Raw genomic sequence first — 27,582 nt, 5'->3', positions numbered from 1 at the left:
ATGCCTTCCTTGGTAGCACAGCCTTCGCTGCAAGCACCGCGTCCCGCTATGTTGTGACAAGGCTTATTTTACACCGAACATTTATGTCCATGCACTGCTCACGTCTTTAGCCGTTTGTTCTTCTCACTAACCTCTTTCTAGTTATGTATGCTGTGTTCTTTGTCTGCTATTTGTTGTTAGGGGTTTCTAAATATATTGAGTGTTGGGAATTAGGGTGGAAGCAAATGGTCTCGTCAGCTCTTTTCCCGATGATGGTTATGTCATCGGTGGTTTTTGCTTTACACGAACCTACACGAGAGCTTGCCCGTTAAACGGCCTCGTGACAAATTGGCGTCCGCGGCAGGACGAGACCATTTTTACCACTTACCTCTCCAGACTAGAACACGACCATGAGTAGGGCAGACCTAGAGGAGTTAGCAAGACGCATGGGTCTAAAAGGCGATGAAATGGAGGCTTGGTGTGAAGAACGCGAGAGGCGCATTCGCAAAGAGAGGGAGGCGGAGATTGAGTTTGAAAGGAACAGTTGGAACGGGAGACGCAGGCCAAGAAGGAGCAGCTTGGGTTCGAGACGCGCGAGAAAGAAAAACAGCTCGAATTGGAGACACGCACGAAGTAAGACAAGTGACATAGCAAGAAGCGTATGCCTTGTAGACAACTCTGAGGCGGTAGCCGTATAGTCATCCTGCGTAACACTTCCAGATGTAAGCAGTGGCACAGGCAAGATTGAGGAACATAGTTATCTCGCCTCAGCATGGCGCAATGATTACGTCATGTCAAAGTAAATATTGTAGCGTTCCGTTCAAAGAGCAGGAAACGACGACGAAATCATTGAGTTTGCAAAACTAAAAGAAGTTATATGAAGGAGCATGTGACTTGTTTGCAAGCCAAATAAAAAAAAAAAACTCGGAGGGGTCTGTAGCAGCGTCTGTCTGCATGGCGCCAGCTGTAGTGACAGATGCCGCTGGCAGGGCTGATGTCCATGTGGATAAAATTCTGAGGCCGAAGTACAGGCAGATCTCTGATCGGAAATGTGCAAGGTTTTCGTTTTGCATTCATATGAAAGAAACAATCATTCTATTCGTCTGGTGTGGGATGCTATAATCTGAGAGTCGAGTTTAATAACCGGTCGCTACCTCTAGATTTAGACCATATGGACAAGGACACGCATAGTTTGTATATATTCTGGATTTAAAATACTAACTTCACAAGAGTTGTGATCTTCTTAGTTTTGGGCAGGATGTTGTAGCTTGGCTGTGAATTATCTAGTGGGCTTTAGTAGATTTTGTGTGACTGCGCAAAATGAGTGGATTGATTGTAAGATTGTAGTGAACATTGGGCACGATGTGTGTTGTGTGTGGTGAAACGCGCACTTATCTGCAGTTTTTTCATTACGGAAAAAACTTTTCGAAAGGGGGGCTTTGTGATGTGATTGCGCGCGTTTAAAAAGTGCGCCACTCCATCAGCCAGAAGAAGATGAAGATAACGCTTGGCTGCGGCACGTGGGGGCGTGAACATTTTTCTTCAATGAGGTCCTTCCACGGAGATTTCAATGCCCAATGGCTGGGTACCACGAAAGTACGGAATCTCCAATCGGGACGAGACAAGTGGGCCAGAGCGGCAGCAGAAGCCTGAGCAGAGGAGATGAAAGGGAGTTTGAAGAAGACGGGGCAAGCAGAAGGTCGTCACCGGACCGGGCGCTGAAGATGGGCCGTCGGGCGTCAGACCCGAGCCTGCAGGACTTCAACCGGCCGGGCTGCCGTCGTGTTCCCGCTCGAGAGGACCGTGGCCATCCGGTCCTGAACTCCTTCCTAGGACCTGCGGACTTTGGTTTCAACAGGCGAGCAACAGCCGTCGGGCTACGGGCCTGAGCTGTGCGCCCAGCTGCTTGGCCAGGTGGACCCTGGTTCGCTGACGCGTCGCCACCAGCCTGCGTTCTCTCGTCACCGACGGTTCCACAGTCCTAAAGTCAGGCAGACGTGGCCGAGTCAGGACGAAGTGAAGAAGGTGGCCAGGGCGTGGGAGTGGCGGCCAGCAGAGCTCCTGCATCAAGGTCTCAGCAGGCTCCCACCTGGACACAGAGCTTCTTCTCGTCACCTGACGTGGGCCAGGCTTGTTCTGGTCTTCTGGCGTTGGCCAAAAGAAAACGCCTCCGACTTCGTGTGCGAGCTGCGGCTGCCGAACGCCGGAAGGTCACTGACTTCAACCAGCCCGACGCTTCCTTCCGTGCAAGTCAACCTCGTGAGCGTCTCAAGCTAATCGCCAGTCTTTCCCCTGTTGCACGAGTGCGTGTTCACCATTACTCAGTCGCATCGGTTGCAAGCCCCGCATCACCACTGTCATCGTTTACGTGAGTGCGTCCATGCCTTCCTTGGTAGCACAGCCTTCGCTGCAAGCACCGCGTCCCGCTATGTTGTGACAAGGCTTATTTTACACCGAACATTTATGTCCATGCACTGCTCACGTCTTTAGCCGTTTGTTCTTCTCACTAACCTCTTTCTAGTTATGTATGCTGTGTTCTTTGTCTGCTATTTGTTGTTAGGGGTTTCTAAATATATTGAGTGTTGGGAATTAGGGTGGAAGCAAATGGTCTCGTCAGCTCTTTTCCCGATGATGGTTATGTCATCGGTGGTTTTTGCTTTACACGAACCTACACGAGAGCTTGCCCGTTAAACGGCCTCGTGACACATGCGTTTCCACGGATTTCGCTTGAACTCCTCCGTGTGTGCTCGAAGGGCACATTGACGAGACAGCAAACTCCGCGACCAACTTTTCGGCCACAGGTCGAGCCAGCCTAAAGTGCCTCCGGAACTGCTCAAGAAAAGAAAGAAACGAAAACACCACAACGTGCTAAACCTTGAGCATAATGCTTTCCTTCTTTTTTTCTATTTCTTTACCTCGTGGTCCGAGTACTGCTGAACGACGTCCTCGATGAAACCGACGACTTTGGGCCTCTTCGCGGGAATTCGTAACAACTTGTTGAATTCCCGCTCGTAAGCGCAAGCTTTAGCGTCGCTGTCACTGTCCGACGAATCACTCGTGTCGGTACTTGAGCTTTCCGACTCAGAGCTGTCGCTATCGAGTAGCAGAAGCATTGCCGCACGCTTTGCAGAGGTAGCCGATCCGTCCATGCCGTCCGCCATTATCAACACAACTCGCGCCGCGCCAGCCGCGCCCCCAAGCAGGCAAACGTCTTAAAGGAAATGCGTCGCGCTGAGTTCAGGTCCACTCCACCGATTTCGGCGGAGCAGTTTTTTCTGCTCCACGGAGCGACTCCCGCTCTGAATCCCCTCCGGCTCTCTCATTGGAACTTTTGACTCCCGCTCTCACTCTGTCATTGGAACACACTTGCTCTGAAAGGAGCAGAATAACTTGCGCCGACTCCGCCATTGGAATTCAACATCAGTCAAGCGTGGCCGACTGATATCTCCCAGCTAGACATGCGACCAACGTCAATTCGTCACTCGAGCCCATCGGACTGTCCAGGACAGAGGGTTCCTGGAATAAGGGACCCTCCCACCTTCACTCGCAAGCTTCACTCTATAAATGCTCTCTCTCCCCCCCTCTCTCTCTCTGCAACACAACAATAATAGCCATCTACGTCGGGTACTTTCCTCGCGCTCTCACCTCGGTTCCGGTAGTTCACGGTCGCGAACTGCGTGCGCTTTATCACTGTGACATAGTATTCTCGACAGGAAAGTGGCCAGCACCGGGTTTTCAAGATAGGAAACGTGAGCAAGTCGGATCACATTATTTTAAATGTGAAGCATTTCTTAGCGAACTCACATATTTTGAGCGTATCTATCTATCTATCTATCTATCTATCTATCTATCTATCTATCTATCTATCTATCTATCTATCTATCTATCTATCTATCTATCTAGCCACCTACGACGTTTAGCTCTCCTGGCTGTTTTGATAATGGCGTCGATACCAAACTTGGTGTGACATAACATGACTGTATGAAGAACATGTTTGACTAGTCATAACATAAAAATTATGACATGTATGTCATGGATGTCATCATTTACATGCCATGGTCCTGCAGCTCTTCCGGTGGTATCATTCACATGGCATGTTGCAAAACTGGTATGGTATAACATGATTGCATGGCGGACACAAGCGACAGACCCTTACATGAGAATCATGACATACGTGGCATGTAACAACATGACTACATACTAGGCTCATGATACGCTCACGGCCGTTTCGCTAGCGTCACATGTACCAAAGTTGGTATAATGGCACATGAATGGATTACGACGGTATGTGACTGGTGCAAACATGATAATCTTGAGATGCGTGTCATGTAACGACATGAACCCATGCTACGCTCATGATGCGCTCGCGGCTGTTTAGCTAGCTTCGCTTATACTGAATTTGGTATTACGGGACGTGAATGGACGAGCAAGGTATAATACTGGTGCAAATATGATAAACATGAGACGCGTGTCATGTAACAACATTACAGCATGCTACGCTTATGATGCGCTCGCAACCATTTCGCTAGCTTCATATGTACCAAACTCAGTAATACGCGACTCGTACAGACGACTTAGGCAAATGACACATCCAAACATGATAATCACGACATGCATGTCGTGTAACAACATGGCTACATGCCACACTGATGATGCGCTCGCGGCCGTTTCGTTGGCTTCACATATGCCAAATTTGGTATTACGTGTCGCCAATAGATGACAAAGGTATGTGACTGGTGCAAACCTAGTAATCATGAGATGCGTGTCTTGTAAGAACATAACTACATGCCACAGTCAAGGCGCCAATACATTTCGACGTGTCGCGATGCGCGTGCTCACCGGCGTTCATTTCGTCGCGTCACGCCGCCATTGCCACGCTCGGTGCCGGTCCTGCCATAAACTCGCAGGCGTGCGCCGCGCTGTGTTGCTTTGGCACATGCACGTTTCAGAGCGTCCGGCGTCCCTCTGTCACGAAAAGAGGGAAACGCAGTTGTGTCTGGGTTATGCATCGGCGCGAAATGCGGCATGTCGCATTTCGCGCCGGTAGCCGTCGGGCCGGGCGGACGAACGGTGGTCGCACCCGTCGCCTGTGGCGTCAGACTATAGAATTCTCGTGTTTTGCTAACGTAGTGGCGCTGCGCCCAGCGTGCGCCAACGTTGGAGTGTATTGGACGCTTCGTGATGCACTCTCAGCCGTTTTGCTAGCTCCACATTTACCAAATTTGGTGTTAGGTGACATCAATGCATGACAAAAGTATATGACTGGTGCAAACAATATAATCCTGGTACGCGTGTCAGGTAAGAACATGACAACATACCACGCTCACCGCATGCTCACGGTCGTTTCGCTAGATCCACATATACTAAATTTGGTATCACGTGACGCTAATAGATGCCGAAAGTAAACGACACATCCACACATGATAATCATGACACGGAAGTCATGTAGGGCATTAATCACCTCCACCTCGTAACGTTGTGCTGATTCTAAAGCGACATATCAACCTTTCTAATTCGGGTTTCACATATCATTGATTCCCACTGTACGACGGATCTACCAATTTTTGTGTAGAAGAACTACTCCACGAATACTCAATATTTTCTTAAAGTGCAAGGGGGTGATCACGAGAGCACCCAAACGTAGGCGGGTGGATAGATAGATAGATAGATAGATAGATAGATAGATAGATAGATAGATAGATAGATAGATAGATAGATAGATAGATAGATAGATAGATAGATAGATAGATGGATAGATAGATAGATAGATAGATAGATAGATAGATAGATAGATAGATAGATAGATAGATAGATAGATAGATAGATAGATAGATAGATAGATAGATAGATAGATAGATAGATAGATAGATAGATAGATAGATAGATAGATAGATAGATAGATAGATAGATAGATAGATAGATAGATAGATAGATAGATAGATAGATAGATAGATACCGGAAATGTTTGCAGTAGGCAAAGAATTCTTCGCATTTCAAACGTGATTGTGCGTGGCGGGCACACCATTTTTAAAACGCGTGGTTGTTTCGGCTGCCCGAGAACGCCATCTTCGTGTTTTTTTTTTGTTTTTTTGCGTCACATATATGTGGCACTCCTTGCTTTCTTGCTTGTTCCTTAGTAGCGGCTCTTACCCACAAAGGGGAATTGGCTGAAAAGCCGGCGATTAATGTAAGTGAATTGGTTGGACCCAATAGGATATTGATTACTTTGTTTACTTTAACAGCATAGGGTAATAAGGACACAAAACGGAAGAAAATTTAGAAAAGAAATTATTAGAATGTTTAGAATTATTAAGATATATTTCTAATACATAACTCTTTTGTAGGTCAAATAATGCAGTTTAATAATGAAATACTAAATTTAATTTTCATTTGGAAAGAGAGCTGATCATTGACTCAACAAGGTAATCTATTTTTGTCACATAGGAATTCACAGAGAGCCCTGCAGACGTTCCTGTTGCTAAAATCCAATGAGCAGCCCCAAAGGACAAAGTATTCGGAATATAAATGAAATGTCCAGTTTTTTCATATAAAAATTTGAAGCAGTTTTTTCTTTGAAATTTAAAAGGGCGATATGTTACAGCTAAACTCCAATGAGCAGCCCCAAAGGACAAAATATTCAGAATATAAATAAAATATCCAGTTTTTAATATAAATTTTAGAAGCTTTTTTTTAATTTAAAAGGGCGATATGTTAGTAGGCGATGGTCGATATCATCAGGCTCGTTACAGCTAGAGCACAAAGGAGGTCGTACGAGACCAGAGCTGTTTAAGTAGACATTAAGCAGTGGTATACGACGTCGAAATTTCGTTATTGAGACTTCCGATTTACGTGTGGGAAACCATTTATTATTCGATGCAAAGTGCGACCACGAGAATTCTATAGATTTGGTATAGTAATATCTAATGAGTCCTCAACAAGCAAAGGTTTCCTGAACCTCGGTGCTGTAACATAAGCTGTTAGAGGAGAGGCATGATTGACACAATCGGACAATTAAGGAATCCTGGTGCGAGGCAGTCAGCAATCTCTTTTATTATTATGATACCACGATGACCAGGCGCCCATATCAATCACACTAAATGAATTTTTGCTAGGATATGGCTTATATGTATTTATTAGAGCTTCGCGAGCAGCGTCTTGCGCAGATCGTCCTAATCGACCGTTTTGCACCCAAATATGGCCAAATTAGGTAGTGCTTGACACAATAAACAGTACATAGAGTAACCATGACCACAGAAGCTTGAATTATCCCATATTTCGTATCAGCGGGTGTCGAACGAGTTAAGAAAAGCAGTGTTAGACCGCGCACTGTAGTGAGAACTGAAACATGCTTTGATACTGAGAAAAGCCACGCTGTTTTATAAGTAATGCATGAATTTTCGTTAACATCTTCAATATGCATGATTGGCGCATTCGCGGTGAAGAAGAAGAACGATCCGCGTGAGCACCGAGCGCGTGCCACAACCGTCAAAGATTTTCGCTTGCAGCTCACGCATTCAGCAAGACACCAAGTCGCCTACCCAGAGAAATGTCGTCCGTCTCCAGCTCTTCCCGCGGCAGCCGGTCCACGCTATCCGAGGAGACCGAGCAGATGGTTTCCTACTGGGAACGCTTCATGCCGGGGCTGAACCGTCAGCCTGAACCGCCACTCGACGACTCCCAGTACGTAGCGGCCACCAACCGCGGCACGGCTAACAGTGGAACCAGCGCAACCGACCAGCGATCACGGAAGACGAGGCGCTCGTCGCGACCGGACTCCGGCGTTAACCAGTACGGCGTCCCGGACACGGAGTCCCTGATCGCCGACCGCTCCGTCTCGCGCGAGGGTGATGTGCAGGTGCCCAGCGTCCACTGGGTGCGCGCCCTGTGCCTGGCGATGATGGCGCTCTCCTCGGCACTCTTCATCGGCGCTGTCGCGGTGGCGCTGATGCACTCGCTGCCGTCAACTTGGCCGCCACCGCAGCCCAGGGATGCCAAGGCGCAGGTCACTGCCATTCGAGGTAAGCACAGTCTGTCACGACTGCATCTCGCTAGTAGGAGTGCACGAGTACTCACTTTTCAAACCGAGGCAATGCCAGCATAAAATCGAATATAAATCAACGCAGTGTCTATTCTCCCGGCTACTGAGATAAATGTTCAAAAAATTTCTCCCGGCGGTCGTCTCCCATTGGCTCTCATATGTTACGTGACTAACTGCCGTGGGGAGAAGAGAAAAAGCTGCCTGCTGCGGGAAAGACGGGGCATACGTAGCCTACCGTGCGTCAGACTACGTTAGGTTAGGCTGCGAGACAGACTGAACAGACGTGGCCCAGAGTGCGTTGTGTTAGGTTAGGTTACGTTAGGTTATGTTGAATAGGTAAGGTTAAGTTTTACTGGCTGCCGGGAGCATCATACAAAAAATTGATCCCAGCAGTTAGTCACGTGACTTATGAGAGCCAATGGGAGGCGACTGCTGAGAAAAACTTTTTGATCAATTATCCCGGTTACCCAAAGAACAGACACACCCTAATATCACATACTTTTTGGACAATGGAGAGCTGCCCCACCACGGTGGTCTAGTGGCTAAGGCACTCGGCTCCTGACCCGCAGGTCGCGGGATCAAATCCCGGCGGCGGCTGCATTTCCGATGGAGGCGGAAATGTTGTAGGCGCGTGTGCTCAGATTTGGGTGCGCGTTAAACAACCCCAAATGTTGGAAATTTCCGGAGCCCTCCACTACGGCATCTCTCATAATCATATGGTGGTTTTGGGACGTTAAACCCCACATATCGATAAAAAATGGAGAGCTGTTTATCAGTTCTTTGACAGCGAGTTTAGATCCTGGTATTCATAGGATAGCAATAAACTAGGTATCAAGCATCAAGGATATATATTTCTCTGTTTATTCGCATCTGCACAACTTCTCAAAGCGAAGTTTACATTGTTCGTTAGGTTATTTGCGCGATCGTGCTAACCGGCTGCCCTTTGTAAGGTATATCATCTCTATATATCATCACTGAACTCATCATTTGCACCAATGTCGAGTTCTATTTTCAAGAAACTGAGATGCACAAATATTAGTCACCTATTCGAGAAATGTTTGTATTTACGAAAGCGGCTAGTTGATTCGATATTCAAGTTGTTTTTTTATGTTTGCACACAAGTCTAATGTTATCTGTGTTTGTGCAGATGTTTAAAAAAACGAGCCCCTAAAAACGGTGCCGATAAGATCACAAAGCAAGACGACACACGACAATTCGACGCGAAATACGCAAATATTTGGGACAGTAATAATCGCTTTGCCCCTCCTCCTCACCTTGAACACACTAATATCAGTGGTTTTACGTCCCAGAACCACGATATGATTATCAGAGATGCTGTAGTGGACGGCTTCGGAAGTTTTGACTGTCTGGTCTCATCTAATTTGCACAGGCATCAAAAACTACACAGATCTCAAGCATTTCGCTTTCATTCAAATGTGACTGCCGCAGCCGAGATAGAACCCGCAACCTATATACAGGACATGTGCGGATCACCTTCGACATCATCAACTACCAAGCTCAAAAATATTTTAAGACAGGGTTAATTCAATGAATAACACGCAGCACTTTATAACAGTGCCGGAGCTTCGATATTAATGGTAGACATTCTAATATACATAATCACGTGGCGTTATGGAGCCACTCACGGTGTTTAAACTCGTAAATGGCACGTAATCGATTGGGAAGCCCGATACTATTCGTAAAAGTAACCTCATAGCTGAGCTGTCGGTATTTCCTTCTTCTGCAGCACAGTGGCATCTATATTACAGTAGTATACTTCCAATGCATTGTGTTCTTAATCCGCTCAATCACTATATCATATTACTGGATGAAAAATAATTTTCCCGACGCCTAAACAAAAAAGTGCGTTTATCTCCGCCAACGGCTGGCAGCCACACTTCTTGCAATATGCTAAATGTAAATGTTGTGTTGTTCATAAGCTGCTATTGTCATGCGGGTAGGGGGGAGGGAATATAGATTTTATGCAAAACTTCTGCCATCTGTCGGTCATCGTCTGCATACCGCCATGTTACAGGCGCGGCGCAGTGCGCACAGTCTGCGTGTGTTGACGTATACGTAAAGCGTAACGACATGAGGCATGTGTTGGGTGATAATCGCAATGCCGGCGTATTTCTGCGTCCTTTGCTCCACGCACAGAGGAACTTGAAATGCTGAAGAAAAAAAGGGAAGCCACGAACTTTGCCCCTTGTTATTTTTTCTAGCTGAGGATTTTTCCAGAATGTACTACGGCAACTGCTCCCGAAACACGTGTTTGCGTTCTTCTTTCCAAACGAGTGCTCACCGAAGTGAGGCAGTTTTTGCAACGTTTCCGTCATCAGCAGTTTAACACGTGAAGGCGACTTGTATGCTTCACGCAGCAGTCACGTTGCCGCAACGAGCTTGATCGCGGCTAAATGCGCGCGCCTACATTTCGTTGAACGTTTTGTTTCTTCTCTTTTGTTAAGTTTTGGTAACGGCATACGCTAAATTCGAAGCGAGTGCGTGTCACCGCTTTCTTTCGAGAAGGGAGCCACGGTGCTACAGCACCTTCATTTCATGTTGTTTCGTTTTCTCTTCTGAAGTGTGACAAGTTTCCGTTTAGTGGGCTCACTTGCGCATGACTGAGAACGTTTTTCAGGCATTCGATAGGCTTGGTATATTCAACGAAATGCAGCCACGTGCAATTAGCCACGATAAAGCTCGTTGCGTCAACGTGGCTGCTGCGTGAAGTGTACGAGTCGCCTTCACGTGCTGATACTGATAATACTGATAGCGGAAACGTTGCAAAAACTGCTTTGCTTCGGCGTGCAAAAATTAGAGGGAACACGAGTGCAAACGCTATGGCACGTCTTACTCGCTTGTAAAGGAGAACGCTAACACGTGCTTCGGGAGCAGTTGCCGGAGTACATTCTGGAAACATCATCAGCTAGAAAAAATAACAAGGGGAAAAGTTTGCGGCTTACCTTTTTTAATTAAGCATTTCGAGTTCCACTCTACGGGGAGCAAGAGACGCAGCCCCGCCACGGTGGTCTAGTGGCTAAGGTACTCGGCTGCTGACCCGCAGGTCGCGGGATCAAATCCCGACTGTGGCGGCTGCATTTCCGATGGAGGCGGAAATGTTGTAGGCCCGTGTACTCAGATTTGGGTGCACGTTAAAGAACCCCAGGTGGTCGAAATTTCCGGAGCCCTCCACTACGGCGTCTCTCATAATCATATAGTGGTTTTGGGACGTTAAACCCCACAAATCAATCAAATCAAGAGACGCAGAAATACGTTGGCATTGCGATTATCACCTAACACACGCCTCAGGCAGTTACGCTTTACGTATACGTAAACACACGTGCACTTAGTGTACTGCGCCGCGCTGAGCCTCTAACATTGCGGTATACACACGACGGCCGACAGATGGCAGCAATTTTGCATCAGGTCTACAGGACCAACCGGGTGGTGCATCAATGCTAGACTAAGAAAACACTCAGTCTCATTGACGACTACTGGCGGTTTGTACTTAAGCCAGCTCCGTTTTCAGGGAGTGTGGTGGACGGAAGCACTTGTTTGTTGGGCCATCCGTACAAATGCAGTAGAGAGGTGATGAAGGCTTCTTACATTGAAAGGGAGAAGGAAATGTACGCGGAGAACCGTCTGTGTCCCTTGGTAAAAAGGAGGTTAGATACCTGGATTCAGTGATGTCAGGTGAAAATGATTGTTAGTTTTTTATAGACTGTCACGCATTTTTTTGCAGTAGGTTTTTTTTTTCTTTTTTTCTCGGTTTTTACAAATGTGTCGCTTTTCACCATGATCAAATCTTTTTTGTACCCTGTTTGCTGTGCTACTCAGACGCTATGCTATGCCATGTGTCTAGGTACTCTGCCTGATTTATGTGTGTGTTCCTTCTAAGAAATTTAAGCTGCGAGTTCAGGGCTTTGTCGTCTGCTCGTCTGTATTTGTCTGTATTTTTTCGCTGTTTTTACATCTTTGTATGAACAACCAACTAGCTAAATTTTTGCTTTTAGTTCTCCCTGTGCATATGGAGATTCGTTTTTGTACACATGGCACCCTGTAGTATACGTGAGTTTTACGAACAGGCTGATGACCATTAAAACACCGTATGGTATACGGGGGCTTTGACAGGCGCTTGCTAACACGAAAGATTTAGCGCCGACGCTCTAAGGCAAAACGATGTTAAAAATGTGTGTGGTGCGTCATTTTGGGCACTAATGGGGCTGCCACATCCATTAAACTCTGTAAAGACTGACGGTAGCGGATCTAACAGTTAGCCCCACAGATTAGCTTGAGGGACTAACATTTAGTCCCCACAGTTACACCTTAACGGGCAACTGTTAGTTCTTCCAATCACCTCAATATACTAACATTTAGTCCTCACATTTACATCTTATCGGGCAGCCGTTAGTGCTCACATTTACACCTTACCGAGCAACTGTTAGGGGGTCATGTCCTGTAAAGTTAAGCTGTCGAAAAGGCTATTTTATGCTTCAAAAGTCATAGTATAGCCTCGTTAGTCTCAATGCCTTTATGTCACGTCTCATGGAAACGCATTCTTACTTTGACCAAAACGCATTCTAACTTAGTCGTTCAAATTTCTAGGATGGCTATATTCGTATACACTCATTGATCTCGTCACCTCAATGCTTGAATTCATTTAGAGGTTAGATAAGTGCTGTGCGTAAGAACTGTCACTTATTTTGATGTTTTAGGTATACCTATTGCAAACTATCATGGTTCGCAATCACGCGAAAATTTCAGCAACTCTTGTTTTTGAACAAGCTACTATATAGGGATGTCGCTCGAATTTGGCCGATCAGGTTGGCTTTGGGCCGGAGAAGAAAATTGTACCAAGGTCGTTTTTGACAGCACTCGGTGGTGCAAAAATGAACTAGGGAAGCATGGTGGATGGCCTCTGAATTTTACTGTGCGCCTGGCTCTGTCCTTCTGAACTTCGAACTTGGACACGACTGCTCAAGAAATTTCAGGAAAGACAGAGCATAACTTCAGAGGAGCACAACCACTAATTACTCGCGGCTCTGCGGTTACAAGATAAACAATGGCATGAATAGTCTACTTCTGTTGTCTACAAATGGCTTATGTTTTCCATATTCTTTTTCAGGGGCCCTTTAAGCTTTTCAAAGACGTCCTTGAGTTTCGGCATAAGAGACGATAAATATCAATTGCTGCATTTTTTCCAAACCAAGAAAAAAATATGATGATGAAGTTGACTCTCGGCGAATAGAACACGTTTGCTTTTTTTTCCCTTTAACGCAATGGTATACATTTGTGCTACTCGGCAACATAAAAGCGACCAATAAATCAAGATATCAGATTTTAGTGCTATTGTGGAAAACTATGTGGCACGCTAATATATGTTACACAATGAAAGCAAGCATACTGACAGCATTTCACTCTGAGGCGATACCAAAACATTGATCTATAGCGCAAAGAAAGCATCCGTTTTCCAGGGAAGACCAACTTTTTATGTAATTTCATTTATTGTGCTGTCTACACGCACATCATTACAAATATACACCGAAGGCCAGCCACTGAGACGGTTAAAACATGGAGCTATCTTGTCTTCCATATAATAGTTTCCTTTATATTATACAGGCTGGTCACTCAACAGAATGTTGGAATTTAGTAAGATGAAAAAAACAATGAAGCATTGCTGACAGCCTCAAAAAAAATTAACTGAAGGTTTGCAAGCAAGTCCTGCATTCATAATTTTAAGAAAAATAAAGTATTGCTGACATCATCAGAGATAATTAACTGAAGGTTTATAACCAAGTCCTGCATCAATAATTTTATGAAATAAGGTGTCCTGATTGACGGGTATTTGAACATAATACAATGACGAGCAGCATTTCTTCAAGTTTCGTCCCTTCCTCATGTTTCTAATATTGCTAGCGAGATACGCTAAGTTTTCTAAATCAGACGGTGTTGTGTTACGCAAATCATTCGGAGTTTATCAGTTTAGGAATGGAGAACTTGTTTACATAATGAGATTGTGTAGAAGCTATAGTGTCTCGCGCCTTTTTGGGCTTTTCACCATGGCAAATATTTTAGTTCAGAGCAACGTAAAGGAGCTTTTTGTTTTTTCTTGAAGCCTGAAAACTTAAAACAATAATAATAAGGTCTGCCTAGTGCGGCACTTAAATGGTTATCTCTTAGACCACTCCACTTTTTCTTGGTGATCTACTGTAGCGATATTGAAAACTTCCAGTAAGGAGGCAGCTCGCTTAGTATTCGTCGCTTTGCAAATTTATCCACTCAAACGCGTTCCCTTTGTAGCCAATCCTGGTAAGGGCAACGCGGAAGGAGCTCCGGTTATCCAGAATGCGGCAAAACTGGAAAATGCACTCAGCGGGCCCGTCCGGGTAACAACAAAGGCCGCCACGAAAACCCGTGCATCTGCGCCTGCGTCTGCTGGCACTGTCCTTCCTGAAGGCGCCGACGTGCCGGGCCCGGTCGCTGAGCCCCGTTCTCGGCACCAGGTCAGACGCTTGAGCTCACCACTCTACCCAGCGTCGTCGAAAAATGCAGTGAGCAATAATGCTGCGCAGTTCGTTCTTATCGCGATTAAGTGACTTCCAACTGCCCACATCGAGAGTTGCTTTCGGAAACTTACGAGTTATGAAATGCAATGCAACGCGTTAGGTGATTGACTTTATAAGTGTGGCCGTCACTTGCGCAATAATTGCAATGACTACTTACTTGAACAATATCATTTACTTATTTATTTATTTATTATTCAAAACGCCTCACGGGCTCCTACATCAAAGTATTGTGTGAAGGCGGGTTAATAGCTAGAAATAATAATAACTGGAGCACGGAAACAACTTTATGCAATGCTTATAGAAGTAGTACAGAACAATAAAAAAGCAAGAGAACGAAAAAAAGCCAGTAAACATGCTTATGCAAGAAGTAAATAACTTATCAATTAGAAAATATCGCCACTACTTCGACCCTAAATTTGGTTGCATTTCAAATGCTAACGATGTGCTCTGGAAGACCATTTGAATGAGTATGTAATTGCTTGTAGCAAGGCGGACGAATCAAATACCATGGTTCCAGCTGAAATGTGATGATAGCCTTATGAGTTATTCAAACGACGTGAAGTGCGTAAAAGATTTCCTGGTGGCAGCGATGACTGATGGGTACAATAGACAATCCTACAGAATAAGCAAAGCAATGCAATTAGTCTGCGTGATTGCAAGGTAGCAAGACAGAGCAATGATTTATAGCTTGTTACGCTAGAGTGACAGTTGTAGTTCTAGAAATTGAACGTACGGCGCGATTATAGCCACAAATACTCCACTCCTGCTGTTAGTATTATGTTCAGTTGTATTACATGTGTTAAGTGCAAAATATAGACGAATATCAGCGAAGACAATCTTGCGTCTCGAATATTCTTAGATAAAATATGCCTGTAATTTTATCTGAAATGTTAGTTTGATTAGAGATGGGGGTTTCAAAAAACGTAGTTTCCATACGTCCACTTTTCTGAAACTTATCTGGGTGGCACTTTGTTTGTTTGTTTTTCTATGGCGAATCACGCGTAGGGGAAAGGCTTGACTTATTATAATTCACGAAAATCGTACACTTTACATGCTTTATGAATGACATGTTCGCTGATTGAGTTTATTCTCCTATAATATTGCGCTCAATGATCCTTCACTGCCCATTGTTACAGTCCATTTAAAAACTTGCGTGCATGGTCCCTGGAAGTGAATGCAGCGATCCTTGTTGGTTAAACGTACAATGCAGGAAAAACACTAACGAAAGCGCTCTATATTGTGATTCCTATAAAACGGTTCTTTTAGTACTATTATCAAAGCTTTAATTCCATCCTGATTGCTTTCGTGGCAAGAATACCCTGGTGTACGCCGCGAGACCCAATGTTGATCGAGCTTTGTTGGGTTTCGCGTCCTTTGCAGAACATGGACCTATGCCAGCGCGTCTTCTTCAAGTTCTGCACTGAACCGCGGCGCGAGTTCTACTTCAACCCAGCGACGAACGCCTGCGTAGCGCTGAGTGGCCTTTCCGTGGTCGAGGTTTGCAACCGGAGCCCGAACCGATTCCCCACGGCTCTAGGCTGCTCGCGGCAGTGCATCCGCACCAGATACCCTGCCGAAAAGTGCTTCAAGGCCGCTCTGCTGTCCAAGTGCGGCAGGTATGCAAACGTCTTGTGCAATTTGTCGGGCATTCGTTCAATGCAGTGCACCAATACATGCGTCGCGCATATGAATTTCAGGTTTTTTTTTTATTTTTCGCGTGAAACAAAAGCATAGACGACATTTCGGTATGTTCTGCTTTGTGAAGCATTTGCGGTTAAGCACTGAGCGCAGTGGGTATACAGCAGCAGAATTGGGATCGTACACATTCTATGTTTGCGTGTCGCATTATAATGCAAGTGCTTGAATGAACTGCTACTTGAAAAAGTACAAAGAGTGTTTAAAAAACAATACAGACAGTCTATGAGAAATCTATGACAATCAGGCACTTAGTTGTCCCTGCACACCCACTGTATAAGATGGCACAAGTAATTCAACGCATATAAAGAAAGCATTGTCAAAGGTAATAAACAAATAAGCATTTAATTTACAATTTTCAACTTCAGAGCAGTTGTTCATATTAGGAAGTTGTAGCGGTGCTAATTTATAGAATCCCAATTTCTAGTAATCACGAAAGTTGCATGTCATTCGACATATTCGACACAGACATATGCATTGAGAATAATATTAGGGCTTTTTCTAGATTTGCGAAAAGTAACCATAGTATATTACTTTCCAAACTGAAACGTTATGGCTATGTGTACCACGCATTTATAAGTAACCGTCTCGAAAAACGCTTACAGTTTACAAATGCAAATAATTACCCCTCCGCACAAGTAAATGTAATCAATGAAGTACCCACCGGATCAGTGTTCGGTCCTACGCTGTTTTAGTTATACATCAGTGATACAACACAAATTGACAGAACACTCGATCTGTTAATGCTCGTGGGCGACTCAAGCATATTTTCTACTGCGCGGACACAAAACGTGAACTTCTAGAAAAGAATAATGATTATCTGGAGAAGTCTTCCGAATGATTAAAAGAAAACTGTCTACAAAGAAATGCTTGTAAAACTAAGTGCATTATGTTTTCTCCCCCAATTGCACGCGACTAACATGACATGCATGTTACATACGGCACGCAGAATGTTAGGCACGCAGAATATTTCTGTTCTTTATCATTTGAACCATGCACTTGGCAATTGATATAGCTCCATCTTTTGGATGCATTAAAAAGATTTTTACGTTATTACCTCTTCGCCTAAGAAAAGCTCTTTATTACACTGTAGTCTACTCAAAGATTGCCTATTGTTCACTAGTATGGGGTACTACCTCTCAAAGTAACTATGATAACTATACGGGATTTACAAGATAAGTAACAGTACGGGATTTGCGCACCCGGGAATAATTCATGCGACATGACGTGCTTATGGCCAATCAAACTTACTTTTATAAGCTAAAACAGCATATACATATCACAGGCATCTTTAAAAATATTGGCATGGTAGCTGAACCTCAGTACGCGTTTAGGCAGCAAATGAGGAGGCTTCCGAAGCTTAGGACAAATTACGGGAAACAACTAATATCCTATCGAGCTATACAAATTTTGAACAAACAGGTAGGTATAATAAATTGGACAGATAGTCTTAGTAGGATCAAAAGAATGTATAATACATTTCACGTGACGACAGCATGCGTGTTGTAGGCTGGTGTGATATTTGCTTTGTTGTATACTGGCATTTGCGCTTTCTGTTATTTATCTACGTGTGCTGTACTAACGCACTGAAGTTCAAAACGTATCTGTAACACCACACAAAGCCTCGCACGTGTATACAGCGTAAGTAAGCGAAAGATCTCTGTGAACCACTTGCTTATGTTATATGCATGTATAATGCTTAATGTGTGTTAATTATGTATAAACATACATTGCGTGTTTATTGTGTAATTAAGTATATTTGCTATATCTGTAACTGGAAAAAGTCAATATCAACTTTTCAGTTTTCTTGGAGGCATATTGAGTGCAACTCAATTCTCTTCTTATTTAACGTGCACAGTATTGTACATGCTTTCGAAAGCGCTGCACGAATTCAACGGGGGCCGGGGTCTCGTCAGGCTGTTTAAGTCTTTAGCCGCTGCCTCCGCAGGAAATGCCCCGAAGTGAAGTGATCTTCATTCGACTTTATTTGAAAGACAAAACTGTAGATCGCACTCAGTGTGCAGACGGTGCGCTATCTCTGTTATAAATCAGACTCAAACTATACCTGTGACAAAGCAGTAAAGAAATATCAAGGGTCGCGGCAGTCGAAACAAAAACTGGGGGACCCGTAAACTTTGCCCTTAAGAGTTGACCGTGATAGCGATATTCTGGTCCCAGTGCAAACTTCATACAGTGAATGAAATTTTTTCGAACTTGCTATGCACCCAACGTCGTGCAGTAGCGCTTTTGTAGTGGGTGAGTGGCTTTAAACTTGGAAGTCATTATGATCCCATATTCTGACGCCCGATGGCGATGTAGGCTTGTACGATGCATTACTACGCCAAAATTTAATGTTGTATTGGGCAGCATGTACACAGGACGCGTGTGCTTGTGAAGCATGGAAATAACATGTTAACAAGTCGTGTACACATTTTTGTGCGTAGCGTGTCGAAGGGCTGAATCACCCAACGGCCGGTGGGAATTTAGATATATGGCGTGGTTATGTGAGTGTATGGCATTATTTGTAAAGAGAAAAGTAAGCAATTTTTATCGAACTTCAAAAATTAATTGCGAATTCCAGTCTCCATACGTCACCATAATGCTGGACTCGCTTGTTGTCAGGAGGCTCGCCTCCAAATTCAGAGTTACTTTCTCACTGGGCTAAACCTGTAGCGGGGCACTGGCTTCTGATTCTACATATCTTTCATGTGCAGTTTTTCAAGAATCAGTTTCATGAAGTGGCGTGAATGTGACGTGGAAAGCTACGTTCAACGCAGAAGAGTGAAATCTTGTTCAATTAGAACAATTTAATTATTGATTTATTTGTAGCTACGGGGAATTTTCGCCCACAGACAACGCCTATATTTGATATCACAACCAACGACGCCATCGACAACGCCGCAATATCTGCGAAGTGGGCTTAAGAGCCCATTTCGCAGGATGTTTAAAAGCGAAAGATGACTCAGACAACACTATAAAGAAAGAGAAACTTGGTATAGAGAGTACACTTCTATGGAGCCACGCGGCCGAAGGAGATCGAGGGAGGGCTTCCACCTCTCCTGAAATGCATTGGGATACCAAGTGGTTGCTAATGATGGCTTGCGATCTCCGTGATCATGGTCCTTGTGATTTTACTCGAAAGTTTCGAGGGATATTTGTGCGAGAAGGTGGCGGCGAGAGCTCGATCTTCTTATCGCTGAGTGTACGATCTTGGCTGATTTCCCTCTCTCTATGGAAACGCGGCCGAGATTCTTGATTGTTTTGAGTGATCCGTAAATGTCAGTGTAAAGTCACCTTTGTTGAAGGACAGTTCAGCGTCCTTAAACATTTAAACATCAGAAAAATCGAAAATTACGATAGCTACCGACATTGTACCTTCAATATATCTTCCTTTCAGCCTCCCTGAGTTCTGAGCAATAATAAAATAACTTTTATCTACGCTGGCACGCTTGTGCTGAAGATACTTTCCAGTTTTGGTGTTTATGTTAAAATTTAAACGAGTTTTCTTTCGATCTTTGTTATAAGCCACCAGCGCCGATGCGAGGCGATTGTATCGCCTTTTCAATAACGATCATCCTGTCTTTTCTCAGAGATGACGTCGTTAATGGCAGCAACCTGTGGTTCTTCGACGGTCGCGGCTGCCACCTGTGGAGCTTCCCATCCGGCAAGTGTCCCTCCAGAGACGGTCAGCTATTCTCCAGCGCCGGACGCTGCCGGGACGCGTGTGCGAGGCGGCGCGCGGGCTCCTTCCGCACCTGTCGGACGCCCAAGCCGGCCTCGTGCGACTCCAGGCAGCTGAAGTTTCCTTTCTTCGCTGCTGACTTCGGGCGAGACGTCTCGCTACGTTGTCTCAGCACGACGACGATTGGCGAGGCGCCTCAGCGCTGCCTTGCTGGCGCCAACCGCTTCCGCACAAGGGCGGCCTGCAAGGAGGCCTGTGTGCGCGTGGTTGGAAAGCGCGCTTAACACCCCCCGCCTTAGAAGCGGCTTCACGTCGGGTCATCTCATTGTTCACACCGCGGGAATCGAAAAGCAGTTTTATGAAAATGCTCCATCTTATTAAAACATAGATTTTTATTAAAATAAACTGCTTAGCAATTCGAAACTGGCTGAATGTATTATTTGCAGTGCCTGTTTTAGATTAGGTAGAATCCAGATTACTTTCGTCTACTTTAGTTCGTAGTGGGGTCGCATGGATCATGCACACTCTAATGGCTCGTTCACGTCGAAGGCAGAACGCAAAACCAGGAATGCGAGCTTTTTCTTGCGACAAAGCGGCATATTCATGCACCTGTTCAGACTATAGCCGCCTTCTTTGGCGGGTTGCGTCGGACGTTCTCTCGCACAGCAGCAGAACAAGCGGACATCTAGAGCTTCTGCGCACGTGCCACTATTACGTGACAATAATTCTCAAAAAGATGTAGCCGTGCCCCCACCGCACCCCCGCCTCTTGGTGTTCTGAGTGGCTGCGGCAACGCGGGGAGCTTTGGAGCGTGGTAGAAAATTTGTCCGGGCACAATAGGACCAGCCACCCCTTTTTCTGGCTGCTTTTGCCACCTAGCGAGGTTTCTACGTTTGCCGCTTTGCCGTTTTGACGCTTTCGCTTTCGGCTTGAATGAGCCTGAAGATGCCAGTGGCAGATTTTTGGCTAAAATGCTATTGCTCTTGGCTTCTACACCAACTACTAGTTCGTATGAGTTTGCAAGCATGAGTATCCGTCAACAACTAATGATTTCAGAGAAGCATGTTTGGAGTGGCACGATAACACTGGCTCCAACTTCAGTGCCCAATTCAAATTGAAATCCGTATTCGAATTGAAATGGTTTGCGAACTTCGATTGAATTGGTTTAGATTGCGATTGTAGCATGGCCAGGAATCATGGAGGAAAAAAAATATAGAAGCCGTGACGTCATATTCATAAAGCCGCCGCATCGCAAACATTCGCACTACCTCCTGGCGGAAAAGCAGATAAACACTTCGCGATTTCCACTTCGCAGCTGCTTTCGAAGGGGCGTTGGCGGTGTGGTAGGTGTCCTCTGCCGGCAGCGAGTCAATGCACGAGTGCTACTTCTTTAGCGTGTTTTAGAAAAGTTGTGCGTCCCAGCTGTAGTGTATACTCGGTGCGAATCGCGTGCACCGCCGGGTGTACCTGGTGGCACTTCTTACGTATGTTCGCTTCACTGTTGATCAATAATGCGTGCTATTTTCATTCAGAGCTCTCAGCTGTACGCTCCGTTGGCTCTTACTCATTGCGTCAACTGAGCCAGAACACATGCGAACTTTCCTTTTTGGTGTTGTAGGCGTCGTGTCGTGTTTTCAGAAGTTGTGTCGTTAATACGGAAGGACAATAAACTTTTCTTGTTATCGGACTAAATGTGTATGTAATGTATGGTGTGCGCTCGATGCATCTTGTGTGTGCACGCACTGCAATTACACACTTTACGTGCCCGATCACGTATACAATACAGTAGTGCCTTCTTTCCGACGTGAAGTACGTCAAGTACTACGATGGCGTTGCACGGATTAACTACGAAGCAAGCTCTCAAAATCGTGCATTGCCACATTGACACTATATACGAGCAAAAAACTGCTAATCGGCCCGAAAATCGGGAAGTCTTGCTAAGAGAAAAAAAAGGCCTTACGGCGAATAGAACGCGTAAGTCACTACCGGGTGAGTTCGAATTCGATGATGTGGAGGCTAAATGATTTTCAATCCGAGACGTACTGGTGTTTTCTGTGGCGTTGCACAAAAACACTCCACAAAGTACTTCAGCATGCCGCGCTCGGGCCTGCCATGCACGAACAGTCTCGGAAAGGTGTGCTCGCAACATTTTACTGCATGCAAACCATACAATACGCGTTAAGTTTACGCTGGGGCTATAAGTCCGCGCAGAATTGAAGCAGTGCTGAGAGCATGCCGCAGAGCGTCTGCTGTTTTGTTTGTCCCATACCGGTTTGTTTGCCCCATAAATTTGACGTCACTTCCGCCACACTTCTTGCAATGCATTGGGATAGGATAGGGCCTCTTCTTAGCTTTTTTTTTTCTCCACGCCAGAAATCATAGACATTGAGGGAGTTGAGGAAGTGTCCCACTAGGTGTCACCAATGGGTCGAAAACTCGGCCCATGCTGCGCCTGCCAAAGCACTGTCGAGGGGATCTCATAAGACATTGTACTCTTCCTCGCTCTTGGCCTGCCACATCCCCTCCTGAGCATTGTGTCTCCCTTCGCTCGACACACGCCTCGGAAGGCACCGTCGCTTTCACCGTCGCTATCATCACCGCTAGTTTGAGTATAGTGTACTAGACCATGGTGCACCCCATATAGTGTACTAGAATAATAGTGTACCCCATATTCTAGTACACTACAGTTTGGAGCACAGGCTAGTAGGCTGCCCAAGGGCAATTTTTAAGGATCACATCGTCACGTGCTCGTACTGCGATTGCAGGTAATTCAGGGGCATCTGTGAAACTTATTAGCGTATGAATAAACAAATTTTTTGTCATGGTATGATGCCGGCCATGTAAAAAAAGCTTTCAGTATTTATTCAATTCTTCAGCTGTACTGCTGTTACTTATAAAATTATTAAGGCAAAATGCGAGTGCAAAATTGCTGAAAAAATATTTTAGTTCTACTGCACTAGGTGTCAAACTGCAAACGTACGCGACCTTCACCTATTCTCATAAGACAGTCTCTCGAAGTATTGGCGCTTCAAAATTGACTCATGCCCGTAGCATCATTTATTTATTTCCAAGCGCTAGATTGATCGTCCTGTGTGTCCGAATTCACGTATGTATAAATATTTAATTGATTAATTCACTTTCTGTTTTTCTGCGAGAGGTCGCGAAGGCACGTCAGTCATCCGGGACTGTCGTTAATTCCGTGGCTGAGCAATGTTAATTTGTTTATGAAGTATGATGCGGCCTTCAGAACACACAGGAGCGCGAACAGCGGGAATCATACTTCATAAGCTAACTAGAATCACTCCTCACGAATTGATGAAAGTTCTCGGTGACTGATGCTCCCTAGAGTTTCAAACAAAATAGAATTATTTATTTTTTTATTTAGTTTAATTGTTCATATATACATTGATTCGGACACAAAGGACAATTGATCTAGCGCTTGAAAATAAGCGCAATCGGTGCTACAGGCGTGAGCCGGCGCATGTTAGTATCACTAATATATATATTATTCTTTTTTATGCTGTCTTTATGCTCATGTGCTTATTTCTTAAAGATTCTCTATTCATTTATTTCTAGTTTTATTGTGGCCAATTCTTTCCTAAAGCTGGAGCGGGTCGTGTGTATGTATCTACTGTGGTGTGTACGGCTCGGCGTTGCGGGTGAACCACCGAGTGACCAAACCACCTGAGCTTGAACTCAGACCATGTGTGTGATGCGAAGGAGAATTTTTTCAATTTTCTCTTCCTTTTTCAATTTAATATTTACATTTTTTATTTGAAGACACTCTCCTAGGCGCTGCGCCGTGCTTCCTAGTGGGCTGTAGAAATTAGGCACCTTCTTGCTTTTTTAACCACTACCACTCTCATAGTTTTAAAAAACTGAACACTTGTTTTAGACATTCTATTTGTAAACACGCACCAGGTACCCAGGAAAATCAGTTTGTGTCTTTTGGAGAACTTTCGCATTTTTCGTAAGCTTTTCTAGCTTGTCTTGGGAATTGCCTGTTCAAAGCTTCGTCTTTGGCATGACGTACAACACTTCAACACGGCTTCTTCGTTCCAATCATCCTTTCCTCTGGGTTGTTGCAAACAGACCTCTTTCCTTCTCTCTCCGGAACTGTACAGCGTAGGCATTTTGTCAAAATGTTCCACAGCAATGCAGTGGCAATAACGTCCATGAGCATTCCCTTCCTGATTTCCAGTTTTTCATTTCTTGTACGCTTTAAATTTGCTAGTTCGCAAAATATATACTATGTACACATGAGCAGCTGTGTTTATCACACGAAAAACGTTGACCCCAGAGTAGAAGACATACTATTCTTTTCATTCAACACGAATTCCTAAGTTTGCTTTCTAACACATGTCCCTACTTCATTTTGCTTCTCTCTATACTCCAGGATGCCTGTGTACAATGAGGAATGACTTTCCAGCAGTAACTTTTAAAAAGCGTTTGTAAAGGTCAGCAACCTTGTCGTATCGGGGACGGACGATCGGAGGAGGAAACCTGTTCAAGAAAAAGTCTTGATAGGAAAATATCTCAAATAAAGCAATCTTACAGAAGTTTGTAAGATGCGCTTTCTATTTTTCGAAGAAATATTTGTCGCTATAATAACATTTTGATCAGTCCGGCTGACACCTTTCTACGTCAGGTGGGAGGCATCGAGAATTCAAAGCTGCAGAAATAGTCACATTGTTTTAAATTAGTTCTGCTTATTTTTTTTTGGTTAATTTCCATGAAAGAATCAGTAAAGCAAACTTGTTTCTAACTTATTACCAACACGTGGACGCTTAGGGACTGTACACGTGCTGTCAGTACAGCCCGTTCCACGTGTCGGGACACCTTCCTCACGCAAGTGGAGGGTGAAAAAGCGACGCCGATCAACACCGACTGAATTTTAAGGCCGGAGGGCTGCCGCATTGACGTCAGAGGGTGGGGGCCTAGTTATCTTACTGAGCATGCTCAGTAAGATTTTTTTTTCCACATCTTTCATTCGGCCCAATCTAGCCGCAGCAGCTGCGACAGCGGGAGCGCTAGTTCTCCTAAAACGTGAACGAAACACTGGCTTTCCGCCGCATTCGGGACGTAACTGGGCCCACACCCTCTGACGTCTTTGCGGCAGCCCTTCGGCCTTGAAATTTAGTCGGTGTTGCGCCGACACCCTGTTTCGCTATACTCTTGTGTGTGGCAGGTGTGCCGCAAGGTATACATACGGTGCAGCTGTGCAGATAACACATGTACAAGCCTCTGATTACGTCCCCAGATTCCTCATTTTTACCTATGCACCGACCACCGCCTCCTCTCTCGACCATCTGACACGCGAAAACGGTGTCTGCCATCATGCTCTTCATTTCATGACGATGTTAGCGCTACAAAAGGCATACACATGTGAAAGACAGAGAAAACACAGGCACCACTGTCAGCTGATTTATTGCAAATGTAGCAATGAAAGATAAGTACAATGGTGTGAAGACGCAGTGAGCACATGTCATGGTGAACCCACTTATAAGGCTATAGGCGTGTACGTAATATAAAAAAAAACGAGTTTCCTTTTTGGTTGTCCTGTTTTTAGGTTTTCGGCTATAGCCGGTTGCCTAGAGAAGCTGCCTAACAAGTCTAACGCAACGGCGTCAATGTACTCGGTTCGCAGAAATTGTGGTATCGGTGTAGTCCGTTGTGAGTGGAGCAGCATCTCGCCAAAGTCGAAAATTGAGAAACGATAAAAATAGAGTAGGCAGTAAAAAACTTACGTCCTAGTAACACACACAAACTACCGAACCCAGGCTTCCGTCGTGGCAAGCAGGTATTCTACCACAGAACCACGCTATTTCTTCAAACTACTTTCGAAAAAAGAAAACAGTATATAAACGTGTAGCGCGCTAGTGTTGACTACAAGAATACGACCAAGAGATGACAATGACGCACCAAGCACAAGTTATTTGCACCTGTTCTTGTTAATTTTTTTTCTTTATATGAACCACCGGGCTAATGGCTTATCCACATTGTGATCCCGGCTGTGGCGGCTGCATTTCCGATGGAGGTGGAAATGTTGTAGGCCCGTGGGCTCAGATTTGGGTGCACGTTAAGAACCCCAGGTGGTCAAAATTTTCGGAGCCCTCAACTACGGCGTCTCTCATATTCATATGGTGGTTTTGGGACGTTAAACCCCACATATCAATCAATTCATGCATATTGTGAGTATGAGTCAAATGTAAAGGGTCAAGCAAGCAAGAAAGTCGCGTCTGCATAAATAGCTTCCAACTAAATATATAGCTTGGGGTCTCACATCCCCGATATTTGTGCCTGTTTCCAGATGTAGGGAAGGGAGCTTCCTTAACGCCTATAATATCGCCTGGCAGAAGCATAGACTCGCACTGGGTGTCAAAACTTAGTTGTGCAATGAGTGGGTGCCTTAAAGGGCCGTGCATTGTAAAGTTCTTAGACTTGTTTAAAAATCACCAGCTGCTAAAGCATCTACAAAGTGATCGTCTGCGTAAGTTCGTGTGTTGCCTTTCAGACGCGTGGTGACGGCCTCACTATTTCACAAAATGAATAATCATGGCGTACCATGCACTGTACTTGCAGCAGACATTCTGGGAAATTTTGACACGCACCAAGCAGTTGAGAAGGCGAAAACCTGATTACGCTACCGTGGTCTACCCTCAGAAGCGGAGCTCAATTGACGTCCTCGAAGTTTTAGCTTTTCCTTTTTAGGAGCACACCACACCACGTCTTCGTCCATTCCCTCCGAACAAATAAACCTTAGAGTCAATGAAAGAAATTTTAAGTGCCCTCCAGCGTTATGTCTTTCCGGTATTTTGATTTTTCAGCGTTAAGTTTATAGGCATTAAAATTTAGAGTGTTCCAACTATCGCCCTTTCCATGATTCAGCCGCTTAATTTTCGGCTTTTTATAGGCCTTCAAAACAGCGAAATTGAATATGACAAATTTTTGGTATGATAAAATTTCAACCACAGGAAATAGAAAAGGCCGAATTTAGAGAGAACCGAAGTTTGAAATGCCGAAAAAGCGAAATGGCAAAACATAGAAATGCCGAAACGACAAAATGTCTCCATAACCCAGCTATAGTCGAACATAAAGTATTTTGCCAGAATAAAGGTTCCGCTGGCTTTGTACAATGTTTATACGCGTTACACCTTTTTTTTTTTTTCAACAGCCAAGTTCTTTTTGGATACGGTTCAAGCCTTCAAAAAAGGGGAAAAAATACATAACTGCATATGTGACAACAAAGATGAGAGATTCCTTGCATAGATGACTTGCACAGAAATCACTGAAACTGCAATATGTTGGGCACCATATGACACACTCAAGGTTTGTGAGGTCACGTGTCAATGCTATCATTATGTCTTTAGAATTTTGTTATACACGCAAGCAATTAAAGTGAGTGTTTATGCGAGCTCGCATTTCGTCATAAAAAATTCAGGCAGTGCGAGAGTGAACAAAAAGGACAGCCCTTGCCTATATCAGCTCTTTTTTTTTGCATTAAAGTTTCTTTCAGTGCTTTCGAAATTTTTTTGCTATCGACAGACAGATGCCAACAAAATTCTCGCCGCATCGTTATCATATTGACGCAGGTTGAACGCGCTGATATTATGCAGCCTTTA

General features: G+C 44.7%; 1 protein-coding gene across 2 annotated transcripts in view; it reads left to right on the top strand.

Moving 5' to 3' along the window:
* The window catches only part of LOC119169800 (uncharacterized), a 62,092-nt gene extending 40,440 nt beyond the window's left edge, over window positions 1–21,652 (top strand). Inside the window, exons 2-5 of one of the 2 annotated variants that reach the window (XM_075886671.1) lie at window positions 7,485–7,997; window positions 14,318–14,568; window positions 15,964–16,199; window positions 19,869–21,652. In XM_075886671.1, coding sequence (XP_075742786.1) covers window positions 7,485–7,997; window positions 14,318–14,568; window positions 15,964–16,199; window positions 19,869–20,244 — 1,376 coding nt within the window. In that variant the 3' untranslated portion in view covers window positions 20,245–21,652. The remainder of the gene's footprint in view (window positions 1–7,484; window positions 7,998–14,317; window positions 14,569–15,963; window positions 16,200–19,868) is intronic. The other variant, XM_075886672.1, reaches the window with a different exon arrangement.
* The last annotated feature ends 5,930 nt before the right edge of the window (window positions 21,653–27,582 follow it).

Source organism: Rhipicephalus microplus, chromosome 2 (assembly GCF_043290135.1).
Source record: "Rhipicephalus microplus isolate Deutch F79 chromosome 2, USDA_Rmic, whole genome shotgun sequence".
Taxonomy (NCBI): domain Eukaryota; kingdom Metazoa; phylum Arthropoda; class Arachnida; order Ixodida; family Ixodidae; genus Rhipicephalus; species Rhipicephalus microplus.
This window is presented reverse-complemented; position numbering and strand designations above follow the sequence as displayed.